This window comes from Carya illinoinensis, chromosome 1, assembly GCF_018687715.1.
Source record: "Carya illinoinensis cultivar Pawnee chromosome 1, C.illinoinensisPawnee_v1, whole genome shotgun sequence".
Classification (NCBI taxonomy): domain Eukaryota; kingdom Viridiplantae; phylum Streptophyta; class Magnoliopsida; order Fagales; family Juglandaceae; genus Carya; species Carya illinoinensis.
Genome location: NC_056752.1, coordinates 44,934,003 through 44,956,377, shown reverse-complemented (window position 1 = coordinate 44,956,377; position 22,375 = coordinate 44,934,003). Strand labels below are relative to the sequence as shown.

The 22,375-nt window shown below is 34.9% G+C and overlaps 2 protein-coding genes across 3 annotated transcripts; both read left to right on the top strand.

Annotated features, from left to right (window-relative positions):
• The first annotated feature begins 1,496 nt into the window (after window positions 1-1,496).
• Window positions 1,497-6,398, top strand: LOC122276965 (protein tas-like). The gene is made up of 8 exons (XM_043086851.1): window positions 1,497-1,842; window positions 1,975-2,070; window positions 2,151-2,234; window positions 2,547-2,707; window positions 3,235-3,352; window positions 3,661-3,796; window positions 5,196-5,374; window positions 6,022-6,398. Exons 1-8 carry the CDS (start codon window positions 1,612-1,614, stop codon window positions 6,259-6,261), a joined length of 1,245 nt encoding a protein of 414 aa, XP_042942785.1. The 5' UTR covers window positions 1,497-1,611; the 3' UTR covers window positions 6,262-6,398.
• Window positions 6,399-11,328: 4,930 nt separating this feature from the next.
• On the top strand, window positions 11,329-20,584 carry LOC122276956 (PH, RCC1 and FYVE domains-containing protein 1-like). Of its 2 annotated transcripts, XM_043086843.1 has the most exons (9): window positions 11,329-11,909; window positions 14,568-14,654; window positions 15,083-15,172; window positions 15,306-15,392; window positions 15,483-15,587; window positions 16,521-18,590; window positions 18,722-18,868; window positions 19,172-19,632; window positions 20,078-20,584. In XM_043086843.1, exons 1-9 carry the CDS (start codon window positions 11,862-11,864, stop codon window positions 20,316-20,318), a joined length of 3,336 nt encoding a protein of 1,111 aa, XP_042942777.1. In that variant the 5' UTR covers window positions 11,329-11,861; the 3' UTR covers window positions 20,319-20,584. The 2 variants fall into 2 exon arrangements, with proteins under 2 accessions (XP_042942777.1, XP_042942781.1); XM_043086847.1 differs by lacking the exon at window positions 14,568-14,654.
• The last annotated feature ends 1,791 nt before the right edge of the window (window positions 20,585-22,375 follow it).

Below are 22,375 nucleotides of genomic sequence, written 5' to 3'. Positions count from 1 at the left end.
GGATTGCATAAGGTAATGTTGGAGGGTAATTCCTAGGTGGTTGTTAAAGATACAAATAGTAATATTGATATATGGGCAGACTATGGTGTAATAATTGAGGATACCAGAAGATTGAGGAAGGATAATCTGAATTGGTCTGTAAATTTCATTCATATGGAGGCTAATAATATAGCTAATTTACTAGCCAAATTGGCTCTTACTTGTTCTGAAGAAGTTGTATGGATGGAGGAGAGCCCTCCAAAAATTATTAACTCTGTGTTGAGGGAGAAATATTGTAACGACTGATTTATTGATAAATGAAATATACCAATTATACTTTCAAAAAATATCACATATAGATAATGACAGGCAAAATGAAGGATTAATAATATTACTCTTACAAATATTGGGCCTCCTGTAGAGTCAATTAACCCGATAGCTTGGGTCTTAAACCGATCCATAAACTAAGAAAAAATCTGAGCGCTGTTGACGGACATGATTGAATTACCGAAGGGAGCGAAAGGTTTAGGGAATATTCGATTTCATCTCAAATGCACAAATTTTCATTATTAGACAATTTGCATTATCCTCCAAAATTCTAATTTATAAATTATACACTGTACTTCCATGCTAGCAATCAACAATCAATATGCAACTCTTTCCCCTTATAGAGGTAAAATCATCCGTAAAAATTCTATAAAAAACACTAAATACCCATCTTGAATTTAAAAAGTTCCAACAAGACTACTGTTCTTTTTTTTTTAATATATATATATATATATAGAAAAATGATATTGGATCGCTCTCAAAGCTATTGTTTAAAGTTATAGTTTAAACATTTTAACTTTTTTTCTTATTAATTAAAAAAGTAACTATTAGTAAAATTATAGTTTTTTGAGAAATTCAAGTAAAGATTACATGTGCAGACCTTTTATTAAATAAAAAAATATTATTTTAATATGGATATTTTTATAATTTTAAAAAAATTTAAAAATAAAATTACTTAAAACTATATTATAGTCCGTATCATTGCTCTTTTGTCTTAATAGTTAAATATGTTAAAGAAATATTTAGAAAAAAAAAAACTTAAATGCACTAAGGGTACGACCAACTTTACACTAGGTGGACCCTAATATTGTCCTTTTTTATTAAAAGAATATTTTAACTATAAAAAAATTACATAAAAATAAATTTGACGAAACTTGATGTAATATATTAGATTATAAAATTATTTTTAATATAAAATAAATTTAATAGATCATATAAAATTATATCTGTTTATATATTTATTTTTATGTAATTTTTTTTATATAAGTATCAATTCTCTTTTTATAATTTCCCTTGAAGTAATGTCGGGTCGAGTCAAGAAACAGTGCGGTTTCTCCCTCCCGAAAATTGAAACGCAAGCCCAGTAGGATGGAAACAAGGCCCGTTTAAGCCCAAAACATGTTAATTATGCCAGAAAACAGGCCCGCCTTTCCCCCTTCGTAGGTTGTAAACTTTAACCCCTAGACCACACACGATTGGTCGGTCCCGTTCCAAATTCGAGGCTGACGCTGTGACACACGCAGCCTCTCAAGAGATTGAATTCGAACGAACGGCTCCGTTCCGATAAGGCCATTCTTACACGCGATGGCCTCGTCGAACGCCACCTTCACCTGCTTCTCTGCAGCTCCTGCTTTCCTATACTCCAGTTACGGCCTCAGGCACAGCCATTTTGGAACTACAACGCTCATGAGGACAAGCAGGATGAGGGGCTCCCTGAGGACGCGCATTTGCGCCAAACTTGGTGAGAAGAGCGCCTTGCAGTATAAGAAACTCGGGGACTCCGACCTCGTGATTAGCGAAATCACTTTTGGAACCGTAAAATCTCTCTCTCTCTCTTTCTCTCTCTCTCTAGTCTCTAGTGTTTTTGGTCTAATTTATTAGAAGGATTTGTTCTTAATTCAAGATTAGACGACTGTTTCCGTATTACAATTCTATGTAATATCTCAGATGACATTCGGAGAGCAAAACACAGAGAAAGAAGCTCATGGAATGTTAAGTTATGCATTTGAGCGTGGCATTAATGCTCTTGACACTGCCGAGGCTGTGAGTTCTTTCTCAAGACTCTTAACCCATACCCACGCACTTTTTGTTTGGGGACACTCCAATTTCATTTTTGTTTGCAGTACCCAATTCCAATGAGCAAGGAGACACAAGGAAAAACTGATCTCTTTATTGGTAGCTGGCTCAAGTCTCAACCTCGTGACAAGGTATTAGTAGTTTTTAATGGATGCTCAATCTCTCTCTCTCTTTTTCTTTTTCTTTTTTTTAATTATTATTATTTTTTTAATCTCAAATAGGAGGATGCTCAATCTCTTATTTGTGAGTAAATTGCTTTTTTTGGTTGTAATTTTCTTTGATAATATACGTTATTCTTAACTTCTTATCTTGATTACTTAAGGCGGGCTTCGTGTTTTTTAATTTATAATATTGTTTTGTGGATTGATGTTGCAATAATCATGAGAGCAAGAATAAGAAGCTTTTGGGATTTTAAGTTACTAGCTATTATCTTTCATGGATAGGTTATTTTGGCCACAAAAGTATGCGGTTATTCAGAACGGTCAAGTTATATACGAGATAATGCCAAGGTTTTACGGGTCGACACTGCAAATATTAAAGAAAGTGTAGAGAAAAGCCTTAAGCGCCTCGGCACCGATTACATTGATTTATTGCAAATTCATTGGTAAGTTAAGTTTGCCTTCAAAAGCAGAGGCGCGAATACTATTTTCTTGAGATGATTTGTGACTTTCTGGTGATGTATGCGATCTCTATGTTGTTTAATATATGCCTGCAAGTTATAAGAGGATCTTGGGGGATTGAATCACTGTTATTTATTTAGGTGCGGTTTAGATAGTGAGATGAGATGAGATGGTTTTAGATGAAAGTTAAAAGTTGAATAAAATATTGTTAGAATATTATTTTTAATATTATTATTATTTTAGGACTTGAAAAAGTTGAATTATTTATTATATTTTGCGTTCATTCTCAGCAAGTTGGACGCCTTCTATCAATGTCAAATTTCCCGTTTACTTCCCTGTATCAGATTAATTGGAGAAAATGACAGCTTCACAATACACTGCAGTGCCTTCAGTGTACTGTGTATGTGGGAGCAGTCATATTTAGCCTGCTATTTTCTTTTAAGAAGGGAAGTTTCACCAAAAATGGTTTTAAGTGTGGTTTCTTAAAAGTATGGCTTTCTTTTCAACCCAGGCCAGATCGCTATGTGGCATTGTTTGGTGAGTTTTCGTACGATCCTGCAAAATGGAGGTCAAGCGTGCCGTTTGTGGAGCAACTGAGGGCTTTCCAAGAACTTATTGAGGAAGGAAAGGTAAGAAATATGAAGAACTCAATTTTTCTCTCAGGCTTCTCATAGCTCTGTGCAAACAACCAATTTCTCCGGATCTATCGTCTGGTCAATTTGATAATAGCATGTTATTATTGGAATGTTCTTGAGTTTACTTCTTCTTATGAATGTATTGATAAGCAAATAATTGATTGGGTAGCTGGATGTGCACTCTTATAGAAGCAATGAAATGTAAACAATTGGAATATTGGATTGTTTGTTTTCAAATAACTGGAGTGTCACTGTTACTCTTGAATAAGTATTTTGCTGTCTGTGCTTTTGAGCCTATTTAGGTACGCTACATTGGTGTCTCCAATGAGACTTCATATGGAGTGATGGAGTTTGTTCATGCAGCAAGAGTTGAAGGGCTACCAAAGATTGTCAGTATCCAAAACAGCTACAGTTTGCTAGTTAGATGTCGTTTTGAAGGTTGGTTGTTTTATCACACTATCTTCACATAGTTATTAGAGAAAAGCCAACATGGTAATTTGTTTTCAACATAACATTTTAAAGCTTCAAATGTTACAATTAGTATATATATATATATCTAAATAGTTATTTCAAGATAAATATAAATCTTTGACTTTCCTGCAGCCATATTCTTTTTCTTTTAGGGATAGATAAATCTTGCTTTTAGCGTGTAGTTGGTCTTGTTTCAGTCTCTTGGAATTTAAGATTGCATGCGTAGACTATGAATGGTTTTAGATTCAACAAAGGTCCTTTATTCTGTTTTTTCTTTTTTCTTCCCCATAATTTATTAACAGTAGGACCTTAGTGCTTATTGGGACAATAATTATACCAAAAATGAGTTGGCCCACTCTAGGAAGTAAATAGTTTTTTTGTTAGTGTAAACAAATGGTGAATTAAAGCTATGGTATCTCACCCTGTTGGCTCCAATATTTCTTGGTGATAATGTTTTTTTTTTTTCAATATGGTTGCCATTACCAAGAATTTACTCAATGTGGCAGCTGATGATGTCTGAAGCACTCGAGGCTCACCTTGTATAATTATCAAGGAGAAAGGGGCTTATTTGACATAATGAATGAGAAGATTACTTTCTTATGTTAGGGATTCCAATGGAACATGGATAGGCCTGTCTGTGGCTTTTAGTTAGTTATTTTTTTTTTTAAGGAAGAGGACCGTTCCCAATTTTTTTTTACTCCTCACTTATGGTGGAGGAATACTGTATACAAAGGGAGCATGGGGTTACAAATAAAATCCCAAAACCAAGCTCCTAAAGAAAATGAAAGGAGAAAATTAATAATAGAAAGGATCCGTAAAGGAATAAAGAACTAGAGTCAATGCCGAAAGCTAGGATCACCTGCACAATCTAAAGCATGCAAACCAAGCACATGTTTAGGCAATTGAACTAGAGGAGAAACTTACCATGTTACTCAGTGCTACAAATGAGGTGAGGCTATCCGCTAAAGTTTAGACATTATGATCACACAGTTGTCTCATTCAAATATATTTCAAGCAAAGCTGATAGTTTTAGTTCTTTTTTTTTTTTTTTTTTTTGGCCAAAACAAATTATTATCAACTGATAATTCATGCTGGTTTTACTTCATCTTACTTTAATCCAAATTGCATTATCTATTTTAAAGGACTGATATTAGCTCAAAATATTGAGTGAAAGGGACAATAACCTTTACCACACTCTAAGAAATAGGTAACCAGTTAGAAACTTTAGGCAAGGTTAAGGAGGAAATAACTCATTGTATAGTGGAGATTTTATATGTTCATTTGTAAAATGTAGTTCATTTCTCTCCAGACTTGGTTATGTCAGCCTCTTACTGTGGAGTTTGTCTGTCCACTTGATTCTTTGCAGTTGATCTTGTAGAAGTGTGCCACCCAAACAATTGCAATATTGGTTTACTGGCTTATTCTCCATTGGGTGCTGGATCACTGACCGGTAAATATATAGATAGCAATTCTGAACCTGCACGAAAAGGAAGGCTGAACCTCTTCCCCGGCTACATGGAAAGATATAACAAATCTGTTGCCAGGGTACGGTAATCATTCTATCGTGGCATTTGGTAGTGATAAATATCATGTAGATAATAGTAATATGCACATAAATTCAAGTTCACACCAAAGCAGTGACAGGAAGTCAAATGTACTTTTTTATTGTGAAAAATCAGTCATGAATTTCCTAGAGTTGGCTCAAATTTTAAGGGCGTTGATCTTGATGGTATACTCCCCCAAATCTAAGTTTGAACCTTATGTGCCAAAAAGCTATAGGGGCCGCTTCCTGTTAATGAAAAGTTGATGATTTACCTGATCCGTGTGATATGGACACAATAGACGAGTTCTGGGTTTTAACCTAATAAAAAAATGCTGCATTTACACAATCTCCAGAGTTCCTCATCAGTTAAAAAAAAAAAAGCTCACGATGTTGTTCAATAGTGTGAAGTAAACAAATTAATTTGGTGATATCTCTTCAATGTGTCATATAACATGCAGTTGCATTGCATCACATTAGGTTTCTAATCTCTAACTACTGAAAATGACCTAAAGCAAACGGCTCAATTAGAAGCTGGAGTTTTTGGAAGTTGTTGCCCTCATTTTGTTTGTTTTTTAACCATCAACTTTAGACCCATCGTAATAGTAACAGCCAGCTGAATGCTAGTGTTGATATCACATCTCAATTACAGGAAGCAACGATAGAATATCTAGAGTTGGCCAAGAAGCATGGACTAACTGCAGTCCAGCTCGCTCTTGGTTTTGTGCGAGATCGACCATTCGTCACCAGCTCAATCATTGGTGCAACCTCTGTCGAACAGCTAAAGGAAGACATTGATGCTTTTCTAATAACTGAGCGGCCTTTGCCACCAGAAGTGATGGCAGATATTGAAAATCTTTTTAAGAGATACAAAGATCCTGCCATCCTTTGAGAGTCAGTGTATCATTTTCTTATTTACTTGATCATAACCCTCCATGTTCTGTATTTTTTGACTGGTTTACACGATCATAAAACTATTATTTCATCTCCTTTAATAATTCATGAAATCAGCCATTGTAATTTGTAAAACATGAACTTCATCATAATTTTTTTTTTGCAAAATCATTGTTCCTAGAAATAGGAACAGACCCGGAAGTGCTGGGATGGGCCATGGCTCCACTGGAGCAAAACTAGGAGGCACCCTTAGATTAAGACGGGAAGGGGTGCCCCAGGACCATAAGCAAGGAACCCAAGTCTGTCTTCTTTTTGAATTTTGTTACGTACAAATAAAGTTGTGTACTAATATGCGTATCAATACTGATTTCTTTATATTTAAAGTTTAAATTAACAATGTTTTCAATAAAATTTATTTTTTGACCAATCATATTAAATTGGTACACATATTAGTGCGCAGTTGTGCTTGTAATTAGATTTTTTCCTTCTTTTTAATAAAAGAAAATCTTTAGACGGGGATGTGGTGTCTTTGAGAGTTTTACACCTCCATTGGAAGAGTGACATGTCAAGATTCTATTATGAGCTACTCATATTTTGAGAAAGAAAAATGCTAAATGCAGACAATTTCACGCACACCCATGTGCACGAAACCCAGCTGGCTGCTAAATGAAATGGCGCGCAGAGCATTAAAGCGGGAGGGGAAAAAAATGAAGTGCGGGAAACAAAATTGTTGATCAAATGGTATGTTTCCTCTAGGCAAGTGAAATGGTGCTTAGCGAAACCTCACTTTCTTCTCGACGCAATGCTCCTTGAAAACCAAGTGTTTTTACACAACGATAGATGTGCATATCCTTGTGCATAGGAGGCAACAACACGACATGGATGAACACTGCAGTGCTACTGACCTGCATAAGAACCTTCCACACGAACCGAGGCCTGGTCTCAAGCATACTCAAAGGCTATGTGGGGCTGAGCACCGCCATATTCATCGACCTATGTACAACCCTCCTTTCTGTTCATGCTCGCCATTATCCCTTTAGGAGTCTGCATCATTGCTGCCTTCTTCCTCTACAAGTCCCCTCCCAAGACGACATTCGCCGAGGAACAGGAGGAGTCCCGCTACTTTTGGGTCTTCAATGCATTGGCCGTAGTGGTCTTGGTCTACCTCTTAGCCTACAACTTCATACCTAGCCCCAGCAACGTCTTCTCTTAAGTATTAGTGGTCATGCTGTTGGTTCTCTTGGCCCCCCCACTAGCAATCTCGGTTTACTATTTCTTCTAAAATTGGTCTAGACCTAGTGGGGACGTCGAGGGGCAAGTTCGTAAACTGCTACTGGTGGTGGAGGATAAAGAGGAGGAAGAGGAAGGGATGGAGAGTCCGGGAAAGGAGGATGACTTGGCAACTGAGGAGGAAGCGGCACTTGTAGAACTTCAAGTTCTTGAAATCAAACTTCAAAATATTACAAAGAAATAACCCAATTTATAGGTAAAAAGGCTGGAATTTTCTAAGATTTTTATTGATCACATTATTTTAACTTTGTTTGAACTTTAATAATAATAACATTTTCTTGAGGAATTGTGTTGAAGCTATAATAGTTAGTGTTGACTAATTGCTTCTTTTTTAGTCCCACACCAGTGGCATGTAAATAGGTAAGCATTAGGCCAAGTTATAAATAAGAGGCTTAGCCTCTTAGTTTAAATGCACCAGTTGAAAGCTTATTTAGTAACTTTTGATTTTAGTTAAATTTCTCTATTGACCTTTTTGAAAAAGGATAAGAGGTGTAAAATTAAAGTTTTACTAGTAAGGAAACTTTGTGGGTGTGTTTGGGGTGAGGAGAAAAATTGTATGATTGTAACAATTTTTTACATAGTAAATTTTCTTCTCTGGGTTTGATAGTTTTTTATTCTGTTTTGAAATTTCTACGTAAATTTCTTGTATTTTTATTATTTCTCTATTTTTCTTATTATTCCTACAAAAGGTAGATCCTAGGGGGATGAATTTGGGATGTCCAAATTTTCAACAATTGGTATCAAAGCCACTAGATTCTTTTTGTGGGGTGGAGTTTTGGTGTGGTAGTGTGGATACGTACAGTCTAAGGAGGTTCTATTTATGATATTGGAAATTTTAAGTATGTCCATTGTGACCCTTCAATCTTGACTGGGAACTGACTTAATGATGTACTATTCATTTCTACAGTAAATTTATCAAAGCAATGTCAAGAAGTATGCCTTCAAATGTTGTCAGATTTGAGATGGATAAATTTGATAGGAGAATCAATTTTGGCTTGTGGTGAGTACAAGTCAATGATGTCTTGATTCAATCAGAATTACACAAGGCATTGAAGAGCATACCAACACCTGAAGTCAACACTGGTACTAGTGTGACTGGTAAAAGGAGCAGATCTAAAATGAGCGATGAAAATTGGAAGGATCTGGATTTGAAAACAGCAAGTGCGATACGTCTGTGTCTTGCCAAAAATATTCTTGCAAATATACATGGAATATCTACGACAAAGGAATTCTGGGAAAAACTTGAAAAGTTGTATCAAACGAAAGGCATCTCAAATCGTGTGTACCTGAATGAGCAGTTTCATAAACTACGGATGAGTGAAGGTACAACTATTTCAGATCATTTAAACGTTCTCAATGGCATTGTCGCTGAGCTATAAGCTATTGGAATTAAAATTGATGATGATGATCAAACCTTGAGACTTATCTGGTCTCTTACACCTTCCTATGAGCACATGAAGCCTATTTTGATACATAGGAATGAGAAACTAATTTTTTCAGAAGTTACCAGTAAAATCTTTTCTGAAGAGAGAATACTAAATAGTGGAAGTAATGTTCCACTTGAGAACTTAGTAATGGTAACAACTGGAAATGAGAAAATGAAGAATTTCATGAAGAAGAAAGTAGTTTGCTGGAAGTGTAGACAATATGGGCACATCAAGAAAAATTGTCCAAGAGATGAAGCAGGTTCGGCAAGTGGATCCAAGTCAGTAAATGGAGATATTGAAAATGATGCTAATGTTGTGTCTCTCTCCATGGAAGATTTTGATCTTTAAAAAGAGACATGTACATCCTTATGGCATGCCGCTAATTTCCAAAATTGTCATGATCGAGGATGTGTTAATGTTAGTTCACAAGTTTGCACACATGCATTGGTTTGGCATTGATGCAGGGTGTAGTAAAAATTCATGTCGATGGCTGATGAACTTCCAGGAAAGCCAAATGTGGAAGTTACACCATAACTTTCAGCAAAATTCTTTTTCGACATGGGCTGAAGTGAAATGTTTTGAATTGGTTTATTTTGAATGTGTATACTTTTATGGTGAAGCATGATAGCATAAGTTATGAAAATCTTCATTGAGGTAGAGCTTGACTGTGGGACCAGTCAAAATCGCAAGGTGAAGATTGTTGACTAATTGCTTCTTTTTTAGTCACACACCAGTGGGATATAAATAGGTAAGCATTAGGCCAAGTTATAAATAAGTTTAAGTGTACCAGTTGAAAATTTATCTAGTAACTTTTGACTTTAGTTAAATTCCTCTATTGACCTTTTTGTAAAAGGGAAAGAGGTGTAAAATTAAAGTTTTACTAGTGAGGAACTTTGTGGGTATGTTTGGAGTGAGGAGAAAAATTGTGTGATTGTAACAATTTTTTACATAGTAAATTTTCTTTTTTTAGTCTGGTGGTTTTTTTCTACTATTTTAGAGTTTCCACGTAAATTTCTTATGTTGTTATTATTTCTCTATTTTTCTTATTATTCCTACAAAGGGTAGATCTATGAGGGTGAATTTGGGAGGTCTAAATTTTCAACAGTTAGAGTGAAAACCAAACAACTTATATACATGGATAATATAAGTCGAAATCGGCTAGTAAAGGGAGAGAAAGTCAGCGACATCTGTATTGATGTGATCTCAATCAGTTGTTGGCTTCCTTTCGTCGTCGTGATGAGACGGAAAGTCGACTATTTCAGCATCACAAATCGTCAAATGATTTGAAACTCATAAATGAGTTGGCGTGATAAGGGAGATGGTTTGGTGTTATGATGAAAGAGAGATGTGTCGTAGACGGCGAGAAGAGAGAGAGAGAGAGATGCGCCGCCACCTATTAGAAAAGAGAGAGTGAGAATCGGAATAATAATAAAAAATGAATGAGAGTATTAAATCTTAAATTGAAACCACGTTGTTTGTTATATTAAATCAAAAGGTATCGTTTCATTTTTTTTCTTTTTCTTTTTCAAAACAATACGTATAAAATAACAAAGAGAAATATTGTCGTTTTATCTAAGATATATATAAAAATATTTATAATCAAATGGTTCGACGATTCGAACCAGGTTCAAACAAGAATCAAACTAATCAACGTCGGTTTTAACGTATTTGGATTGTCAGCCGACCGATTCTCTGTCAATTTCAACCCGTTTCGTACTCCGACAAAGCGTTCGTATCGATTCTGGCCAATTCTGATCAGTTTTTGTGCACCCTAATAATAGTTGTGTTTGTATTATTTATAAATGAGAAATACTTTTTGCAGTCGGCAGATGCAGTCGGCGTACAGTCGGCTGTAAAAAAAAAATTAATACGGGACCTACATGAAAAAAAAAATTATTTTTATAATTTTTTATAATTCATGTAGGTCCCCTTGAATATAAAAAAATTTTTTATAATTTTTTTTATTCATTCCGTGCAGCCGACTGCACGCTGACTACATGTGGCGACTGTATGTAGCAAAGCCCTTTATAAATTCTCCCAATTTAAGAATCAATAATTTAGTATGAATTTTAACTATAAGTATGAGTAACAATATATACTATACTTTTATCTCGTTCTTTTTATCAAGGATTATTTTTAAAAAAAAAAAAAAAATCAACAGTTAATGCATAATGTTACCTCGTCTTACGGGAGTGAAGTAAATAATAATTTATTTAAACTTAATAGGCCATCTATGATTGCAGATATGCAATATGTTTTTATAATATTATTTTCGTACTTCTAGGAACCTAATTAAAAAGAAAAGAGTATAGCTTAAACGGCAAAGTTGGTGATGTGGAAGCAGTTAAAGATGCGCGCCAATATCTCGTCCCAAGTGTTTTTCAAGCTGCAAACCTCTATCCACAATCTGACCGCTTACCTCCCTCTCATTTCGCCTCTCTCCTCTCTCTCTCTCTCTCTCTCTCTCTCTCCGATCTCCGATCTATCTGCATTGGGTTGGGGTTCATGATCCTTTTGCATGTCCAATTCGGTCAAACACTGTGAAATCGTAAACCAAGTTCCTGATATATCATACATGACTCAGGTTCTATGAAGTCTGTTATCTGGCTCATCGATCGATGTTTTGCGGATCAAGAATACACGCCGTGATCTTTGAGATTTGAGTTTCTCGGGGTGATTTTGTTTGTCCCTTTCATTGCTCTTCGTTTTGCAATCTTGATTTTGAGTGTAGAGAGTGATTTTGATGAGAGGCCAACATAAAAGAAGAAAGCATATGCATCTATGAAGACTGGGGCACGCAAGTCGCCGCCGCATTACCTCCGGATGCAATTTTCGGTTGAGCTTCGTCCTCCTCGCTTTCCTTATTGTCTTTTCAGATGGAATGGCAGATCCTGCTAGTCATGGGAAACATGAGCGAGACATTGAGCAAGTCAGTTTCCCTTCACTCGGCCTTAATTTTCTTTTTTCCTTCGAATTTTCTGTTTAGTTTAGATGGAATTGAGGGATTAGTTATGTTCTTCAATCTAATGTATCATTGTATTGTTAAATAACAATGCATTCATATAACTTGTCATTGTAGTTTATTAGGTCCTTTATGTCATAGGTTTTATTAGCATTAAAACATACTCTTAAGGAGGATTTTTCCAGTGTATTTGTATAATTATGTTCTCAAAGGGTTCTTAAATGAACACCAAGGTATACCCAGATCAAAGTTAAAGATCCATACTTTTTACAATATATGCCAAAATAAAATTTAAAAAATACTAAAAAAGAAAATGAAAACGTAATTTCTGAAAATTGGATGGTAAAGTAGTGATAATATAAATTATGCCAATGAAAATAGTTATTATTTATATTTCCTTTCATTTGGTAGTATTATACGTATAAAACGTATTAAACACAAGTATTAATTATACGTCTTAAATGTATTAAATATAAGTATTAAACACAAGTATTAAAACGTATTACACATATTGAATATAAGTATTATACATATTAAAATATATTAAATACAAGTATTAAAACGTATTAATAAACACAAGTATTAAAAGTATTAAACATAAATTTTAAACATAAGTATAAACATAACTATTCTGTGTAGGTATAAAATGCGCCCACCAAATATGCCCCCTCGTGTATTTTATTTTATTTTTAATTATTTTTTTCTTAATAGTTAAGGAAATGATTACTAGCGAATTTATGTATTTTTTTTTAAATGTTTGAAAGAAAAAGAAAAAAAAAAAGTGCAATTACACTAGGGGCATATTTAGCGGGCACATTTGAGAGTCATCCTAGTATTGTCCAAGTATTAAACATAAGTATTAAATTTATTAAACATAAGTATTATATGTATTAAAAATAAGTATAAAATATCATCCTTATACGTATTAAACATAAATATTAAGCATAATTATAAAACATAGGTATTAAACGTATTAATACGTATGTATAAGCATAGCTATATTAAACGTATTGATTATTATAAGTATAGCACATAAGTATTACATGTATTGTACGTATAAAATTTATTAAACATAAGTATTAAACTTGTTAAACATAAGTATTAAACGTGTTAAACATAAGTATTATGCGTATTAAACATAAATATTATATGTCTTTTTTTTATAAGTAATAATCTTTATTGATTAGAAAGAAATAAGGCAGTGCCCAAGTACACAGGAAGTATACAAAGTGAGACACCTAGTTACATTCTAGTGAGCTGAAAAGCAGATAAAAACTCATGAACATTCCCACCCTTCAATACAATAGCAGAAAACCATTGGAAAATAGAGAATACAAAAAATTGATTATTATAAGTATAGCACATAAGTATTACATGTATTGTACGTATAAAATTTATTAAACATAAGTATTAAACTTGTTAAACATAAGTATTAAACGTGTTAAACATAAGTATTATGCGTATTAAACATAAATATTATATGTCTTTTTTTTATAAGTAATAATCTTTATTGATTAGAAAGAAATAAGGCAGTGCCCAAGTACACAGGAAGTATACAAAGTGAGACACCTAGTTACATTCTAGTGAGCTGAAAAGCAGATAAAAACTCATGAACATTCCCACCCTTCAATACAATAGCAGAAAACCATTGGAAAATAGAGAATACAAAAAAATTCCAGATATCCCCCACTACCCGCTCCTTGTTGTTAAAACACCTATCATTCCTTTCCGACCATAGGCACCACATTAAGCACAATGGTATCATCTGCCACATTAAGCACAAATATATTAAATATAAGATATAATGAAACCCTGATTTTAAGATTAATTGTTTGAACAACGATAAACTTTGTAAATAACTCTTGCAAAATCTTGATAGACTTCATATGTGAAGACTATTACTAATGCAAATTTAAGTCTCCGTTCATTTTGTGCACAGGGTGTGCCATCGCTTCATCAATATTCATCTTTTTTTTTTTTTAGAAGTCATTAGTGTATATCATTTCTCTGAAGTGATATTTTCTAAAGTTAATTGTTCATGTCAAAGGAATAAGAACCTAGACTTTATGTGTTGCATATATAGGCCAAAAATATGTATAAAATTGTTCCTTTCCTAATTGTAATATAACATTGGCTGTGATAAAGCTTAGAATTGCGATTAATGGGAGATAAAAGTAATTATAGCTGTGGCTATAGAACCATCGATGAAAAATGCAAGTAAGAAACCTGCTTGGATTTTTAATCATACCAAAACGTTAACAGTTCATACATAAAAGCTACACGAAAATAATATGGGAAAGCTACCATATGGAAATTAACTTTTGTCATTTCTGTATGGGATTATCAAAAGCTAACAATAGAATGCTATTAATTAACTGGTCGAATTTTTTATAGGATGCCTTATTATGTGGTCACTTCAATTATCACTTTGTAATACTTTTGAGCATTTTTTATGTTGCAATGAAAAAGTTAATTGATGTTACAATGGAATGCCAGCCTACTGTTTCACTAACACAGAGCTGTTAACACACGTGATTTCAGGTAGTTACAAGTTAATAAAGCTTGGCATGTCTGAGTGCTCTTAACATTTATTTATTTTAATTTTTTTTTTTACCTCTTTTGAAGGCGCTCATTGCTTTGAAAAAAGGTACTCAATTAATAAAGTATAGTCGGAAAGGGAAGCCTAAGCTCTGCCCATTCAGAATTTCTACGGTGAGTTAATTTCTATGAGAGCAAATACTGTTTTCGTGTTTTTAAAATTCTTCATTCTAGACATGATACACCATGCATATATGGGCCAGCTACTCTCAGATGGGGAAAGAAGTAGAAATGATCAGATTGTTGTCAAAGAGATGACCTTTTAAAGAGGAGCTGAGAGTATGTTATGCATTGGCAAGAAGGATGTTGACTCAGTATGACTTTAGTGGAATTTGTGCCTGCTGTAACTCTTGGTAATGTGTCACGTTTGTTAGTTGCTATGTGTATGCATAGCAAAGTAGACTTACATAATTTGGATTGTCATAATGTGAGGCGTGTTGTGATCTCTATGTACCAGCTTCATCTTCTCCAGTATGGATAGTCATGACATAACTCTCAAGTATACTGTGTATGAATGACTTTACATTTTGTTGTATCAACAGGATGAAACAACACTGGTCTGGTACTCAAATGGAGAAGAAAGGAATCTGAAATTATCTTCAGTCTCACGGATTATCCCTGGACAGAGAACTGTGAGTTAAAGACTTCTATTCGCATTTAATTGATGATATAGTCGTATCACTGAACCGATCTCTTTCGAAATAGGTCATGAATTTTGTTTCCCAAAGCTGGCATGAACTAACTTCTATTTGCAACTTTTTACAGGCTGTTTTTAGACGATATTTGCGTCCTGAAAAGGATTACTTGTCATTTTCCCTTCTATATAATAACGGGGAACGATCACTTGATCTGGTTAGTAAAGATCAATTAATCATTTTGGTTTGTTTTATGTCAGCTTGATGAAAAGTTCATCTCCAGATCCTTGACTTTTCATATTTATAGATCTGCAAAGACAAAGCTGAGGCAGAGGTATGGTTTGCAGGCCTTAAGGCATTGATTTCTACTGGACAACAGCGTAGTAGAAGGACTAGAAGTGATCTTTCGGATGTGAGTCCCCATTAACACAAATCCACACCTATGCGGGAGTTATTTTTTTATATATACTTTGAAGGATGTGAGTTACCATTTAGCACAAATCCACCAATGAGGGAGTTATTTTTAACTACAATATATACTTTGTAAGATTTCCTTTACCTTGTGGTTGAAAGTTGAAAATTGTGTTCCAACACTTTTAATAATCTTGGACATTAAATAATTATTATTCTGGTTGAAACTAATTTGTTGCCTTGTTGGGAGGTCATATTCATATTAAACCTTGTGTCCATTTTAAGTGGTATGATGATATCCAGGAATCAGCTGCTAAAAAGCAATCTGGTTGATAATTTTCCAGAATTTTATTTTATTTTTTTCCAGTTCAATGTTCTGGTTGGCAAGAAACTGCATTGTGTGTTACATTTCAATGATATGTTAAACCAACTCCTAGATTATATATCCCCAGAAGAGAAAAAATTTATCAACCATCGTCAAGATATTATGGAATTGCGTCCATCAAATAAACTAAAACAATATTTTCTAACATGAAAATACATATAAATCAATTAAAAAAATATAAAATGCTTTTTTCCAATGGCTACTAATATTCATGCTTTTCTACCACTGTACTGACCTGTGGAGGTTTAGATTTTTATTTACGAGAGCTTTCTCCTTTGTTTTATCACAACATATTGCTCCTTTGAAACTTAGTTTGAAATTGGCTTTAATCTAGTACTCCAGGCCAACTTAACTGATATTAGATGCTGATTGACGTATTAGGTTTTCTATGACATCTTTTGCACTATACATGCATTTTATGGAGCCATCATGATACGAACGTGAAGAATGTAACAACACATTGTTGGCCGAACTACTTTTGAACACTTGTTTGTGGAGAAGTTTTTTCAGAACATCTAATTTAGTTTTTTTTTTTTTTTTCCTATTTAGCTAGATAAAAGTGGTGACTTTATTCAGAACGGCTGTCCTTTTGGTGCAACACTAGATTTCACTTCAAGTATTGCTCAAGGCAGGGCATCTTGTGTTTGGAATTCTTGTGAATCTTCATTGAACTTGGCAAGCTCAGATGTGGATTCAGTGCGTGCCAATATGCAAATGAGAACAAGTTCTGGAGATGGTGTTCGTTTTAGTGTTTCCAGCAATCCTAGTTGTTCTAGTGGAGGATCTGGACCAGATGACATAGAATCATTGGGAGATATTTATGTATGGGGGGAGGTATTGAGCGATGGGATTTCACATGATAGTTCTATGAGTCAAGTTCCCACACAAACTGATGTCCTTACTCCTAAGCCCTTGGAGTCTAATGTTGTTCTTGATGTTCACCAGATTGCTTGTGGTGTGCGACATGTTGCTCTTGTAACAAGGCAAGGTGAGGTTTTTACCTGGGGAGAGGAATCCGGAGGTAGGCTTGGTCATGGGATTGATAAAGACTTTAGCCGCCCCCATCTTGTTGAGTTTCTAGCAGTTACTAATGTAGATTTTGTTTCATGTGGAGATTATCATACTTGTGCTGTATCTACATCTGGTGATTTGTTTACCTGGGGTGATGGTACCCATAATGCTGGACTTCTTGGTCATGGAACAGATGTTAGCCATTGGATACCTAAAAGGGTTACTGGTCCGTTAGAAGGACTTCAGGTTTTATCTGTTGCATGTGGCACATGGCATTCAGCATTGGCAACTTCCAATGGAAAATTGTTCACATTTGGTGATGGAACATATGGTGTTTTGGGACATGGAAATCGCGAGAGTGTTTCCTATCCCAAGGAGGTACAATCATTGAGTGGACTGAAGACTATTAAGATTGCTTGTGGAGTATGGCATACTGCAGCCATTGTAGAGGTTATCGGCCAGACTGGTGCCAATGTTTCGTCTAAAAAGTTGTTCACGTGGGGTGATGGTGACAAACACCGTTTGGGCCATGGAAGCAAGGACACTTATCTTCTTCCCACCTGTGTCTCTTCACTTATTGATTATAACTTCCACCAGCTTGCTTGTGGACATACACTGACTGTTGGCCTCACTACATCAGGTCATGTGTTTACCATGGGTGCCACTGCATACGGTCAGCTCGGCAATCCAACCTCTGATGGAAGGGTACCTTGCTTGGTACAAGATAAATTGGTTGGTGAATTTGTTGAAGAAATATCTTGTGGGGCAAATCATGTTGCCGTCCTTACATCTAGAAGTGAAGTATACACTTGGGGGAGAGGTGCCAATGGAAGATTGGGACATGGGAACACAGAAGACCGGAAATATCCAACACTAGTTGAAGCCTTAAAAGATAGGCATGTAAAGAATATATATTGTGGCTCAAACTTTACTTCAAGTATATGCATCCATAAATGGGTCTCTGGAGCAGACCAATCCGTTTGCTCTGGTTGTCGGCAAGCATTTGGTTTTACCAGAAAGAGGCACAATTGTTATAATTGTGGACTGGTGCATTGCCATGCTTGTAGTTCAAGAAAGGCATTGAAAGCAGCATTGGCTCCAACTCCTGGCAAACCCCATCGTGTATGTGATGCTTGCTATGCAAAACTTAAAACTGCTGACGTTGGCTACACTGCTCACACAAATAGAAAAACTACAGTTCCTCGCCGTTCAATAGATTCCAGGGAAAGATTAGATAGGGTAGAGGCAAGGTCGTCAAGGGTTTTGCTGTCTCCCACTACAGAACCAGTCAAATACCTTGAGATCAAGTCCAGAAATCCTGGGACTAGATCTGATTCTCCTTCTATAGTGCGGGCTTCTCAAGTTCCATCACTGTTACAACTGAAAGATATTGCATTTCCAAGTTCATTCAGTGCTCTTCAAAATGCTTTGAAGCCTGTAAGGCCATCGCCGCCTCATCTCCACATGAACTCAAGACCTGCTTCACCATACTTGAGGAAACCAAGCCCTCCACGCTCTGGCACTCCCCCATTCTCTAGGAGTCTTATTGATGGTCTCAGGAAGACAAATGAACTATTGAATCAAGAAGTCTTGAAGTTGCAAAACGATGTAAGGTTTATGTACCTTTTGTAAATATAACATTCTTCTCTTCATCCTGTTACTTTATTGGTTTGGGATTTAAACTGTGAGGCTGTCCCACAGGTATAATTTCATTCCTTTTCTCCTCTCCTTCACTTCAGGTTAGATATTTGAAGCAAAAGTGCGATGCACAAGATGTGGAGCTTAAGAATTTACATAGAAATGCTAGACAAGCTGCTTCATTAGCTAAAGAGGAATCTTCCAAGTATACAGTAGCAAGGGAACTTGTCAAGTCTGTTGCAGAACAGGTATTTTAATTGCTGAATACAAATTCCTACTTCATTCGTTTTAATAAAATTGTCCTTATAAAAATATATATCTTTTCTTTATAAATAATAGGATTAGATTAGATCATTCCATTCATATTGCAAAATCTGAGTAGCATGCAATTGAATCATTGTTGGGGAAACGAAACTACAATTCAATTGCATGGTTCTCGGATTTTGCAACATGAATGGAATGGTAATTGTATTTTCCCCTTTCATTATATTGGTTTAATCATTAGTTAATCATGCTAATTAGACTGTTCTTGCTGAACTTTTTTATTTCAGTTGAAGGAAGTGATAGAGAAGGTGCCTCCAGAGGTTTCTGACAGTGAAACCTTTAAAGACATGCATTCTCAAGTTGAAGATTTTTTAAACACAACTGAAACATCTGATATATCTTCGTCTCTGCCTGAAGACTTAGAGTCTGACCAACAATACACATCTCATATAACATCCTCTCTCAATGAGTCTTCTAAGATGCGAGATAAAATGACTCAAGGCCATGCAAATATTGCAAGAGTTGTGGAGGATGGGAGAAATATTCTTCAGGAGAGTAATAGACCATCTGTTTCTGACACAAAAGGTCCTCTATCTCAACCAAGCTCAGAAACTGGCTCAAGATTGCCTGGATCATCAACAATGAGGAATGAAGAAAAAGAAGTTATTGAACAATTTGAACCCGGTGTTTATGTTACAGTCATTCTACTTCGAGATGGTACTAAAATTTTTAAGCGAGTGAGATTCAGGTACTCAAGTAAATACTTGACCCAACAAAAAATATCAATAATTCACTTTTTGTACAGTGTGATCTCCCACATGCCTAGCTCATTTCCACATATATCTATGCATTTTGGTTCTCAAGTGTTTCATTACTTGCATTGAAGCCCATCACAGTATGTATGTGGGTGTGCCTCCACCATGTAAGCTAGAAACCCAAAACTACAAATTATCTTCAACATTTTTTTTGCTATATGGACGTGTTTGCCTGTATTATGCTTCTATATAAACTTGTATAAAGTGATGGTGTTTGATATATGTCCAAATCAGATATAGCTCCTTTGATATACCTATTGCTCATATTTGTCTATCTGTGTGTTTCCATCCTCTGAAGAAATTGTTGATGATAATATAATGTATCTAATAAATTCAATCTTCGTGGCCTCATGCATCTGCATCCAAACCTTTTTTCAGTAAACGAAGGTTTAACGAGCACCAGGCAGAGGAATGGTGGAGTAAAAACAAAGATAGAGTAGTTAGGAGATACAGTCCAACAGCAAGCCCTACTTTAACGGGATCATCTAGCACTCCAGCACCTGATGATGAAGGATCATCAAGCACTCCAGCACCTGCTGATGATGAAGGATCATCTAGCACTCCAGTACCTGCTGATCAGGAAAATAACGAGGCATCAGAATCTTCCCAAACTAATTAGATTTATAACTAAATCTTCTACGATGTACGTGAACTGCCTTAGAATAGCAGCATTAAGTATCCATTAGGTGTAAACATATTCGTGTTCTGAACAACTTAGGGAGGACTTAATTTGAGAAGAATGGTACAGCTTACTTGTAATTCTTTCATTCGTTTTGTTCTTAATTTTCCTTCCAATATACCATTTTTGGCACCTGGCACTTAACCTTCACTGTTGTACAGAAGAGAAAATGAACTTTCCAGGTTATTGCAAAGCCTTGTTTGTGATGTTTCATTCTCTGGTGTTGGAAAGTGTACTATGCTTATAATTTTCCCAGATGACAACGTTAAAAAATCAGTAGTAGCTCTCATTTGCCAAATGAGTTGTACATTCCCCGAGTGTTCAATGCAGTTAAGCCATCTTTCACATTTAAAATCTGATCTTTCGAGCTTTCCATGCCTACTTCTTATTAAAATATCACCATTTAATTATCAAGAACATCTTGAATGTTGACTGCTAAAGATGGTGTGATGGATTTCTCAAGAGTGTTTAAGCATCAAGCTATTTTGCTTTGCATGCCCCGTTCATGTTCATCGGTATCAATTGTTTGTATCTGTAGATAATATTATCTATGCCAATGTTGAAGTACTACTGGTCCCATATATTTTTCACCAACGTAGGGATGGCGAAAGAAAAAGGAGAAAAAGAATTCATGCAAGTATTGACATCATTGGAAAAAAGGGGAAAAAGAACACACAGGAGAAAATTAACAAAATATATAGATGCACTGAAGAGAAATTGTCATGCGTGTCCCACTCAATAACATACAGTAGATCTGCCAACCGAGATCTGACGTGTCACCGCGTTATTCAATGTCGAAAATAATAAAGGCCGGGATTTTACTCTTAAAAAAATATTTAAATAGTTTTTAAAAACTCTTTAATGAAAAAATAAGATTGTTTTGACAGTACATATTAAAATATTTTTAATATTATTTTAATATCAAATAAGTTAAAAAATATATTTGAAGAAAAATATCATTTTTCTCGAACATTTTTTTTTATCAATAATTCGGAACATAATTCGAATTTTAAAAAGACTGTTAATTGGTGAAAATACCAATATAACTTTAAGATAATTATAACTTTTAAACTTTCAATAATATAGTCATAATTGTAAAAAAATCAAATAATCGTCTTCTAGAAAGTACTTTTGAACGCAATTCGAATTTAAAAAAAAAGTTAATAGATAAAAATATTCATATAAATTTAAAATAATTACAATTTTAAAATAATTATAACTTTTAAAGTTTAAAAAATATGATCATAATCTTTAAAAAATCAAATGATTTCTTCTCTACATTAGAAATCACTTTTTTTTAAAAAATTTATTTCTAAACAAATATAACATGTTTGAAAGTATGACTCTACAAAATTGACAGGACCAGCTGTAGCCGATGTAGACAGACCACCGAAGTTCGGAACCGGTAGAGAATCGGTCGGCAGTCAAATAATAATGAGGAAATTGACGCCACTTGGTTCGATTTTGATATGAACTAAGCCCAAACCATTAAACTGGTGATTATATATTATATTATAAGTATATAAAACGACACCCTTTCAAGTAAGTAAGTAAGATGACATCGTTTTAGTTATAAGTTTTAGAAAAGAAAATTTAGATGAAATGGCACTGTTTTATCCTAAGAGTAATAACCCCCTTTCTTCTTCTTCTTCTCCGGGCACAATCCATCGTTCCCCTCCTCCTTCACAAAGATGCCGATGATAGACCAATAAGCCGCACCGATTCAGGTTGAGATTGAGCCTACCGGTTTTTTCTACCCCAATTAGCAAGTTCGGACAGTTCTAAGCCTCTTCAAAACTCATCGATGCTGGGTCTATTTTGCATCGAAGCCACACCAACCACGTCTGTTTTCAGTTATATTTGAAAGTATTTTAAACACATGGTTACTAAATAGTAAATAATTTTTTAATAGTAAAACTTATTACTTAAGTTATAAGTTACATTTGCCATCGCAATTTCAAATAATAGAATAATTCTACTTAGCATCTTATATACCA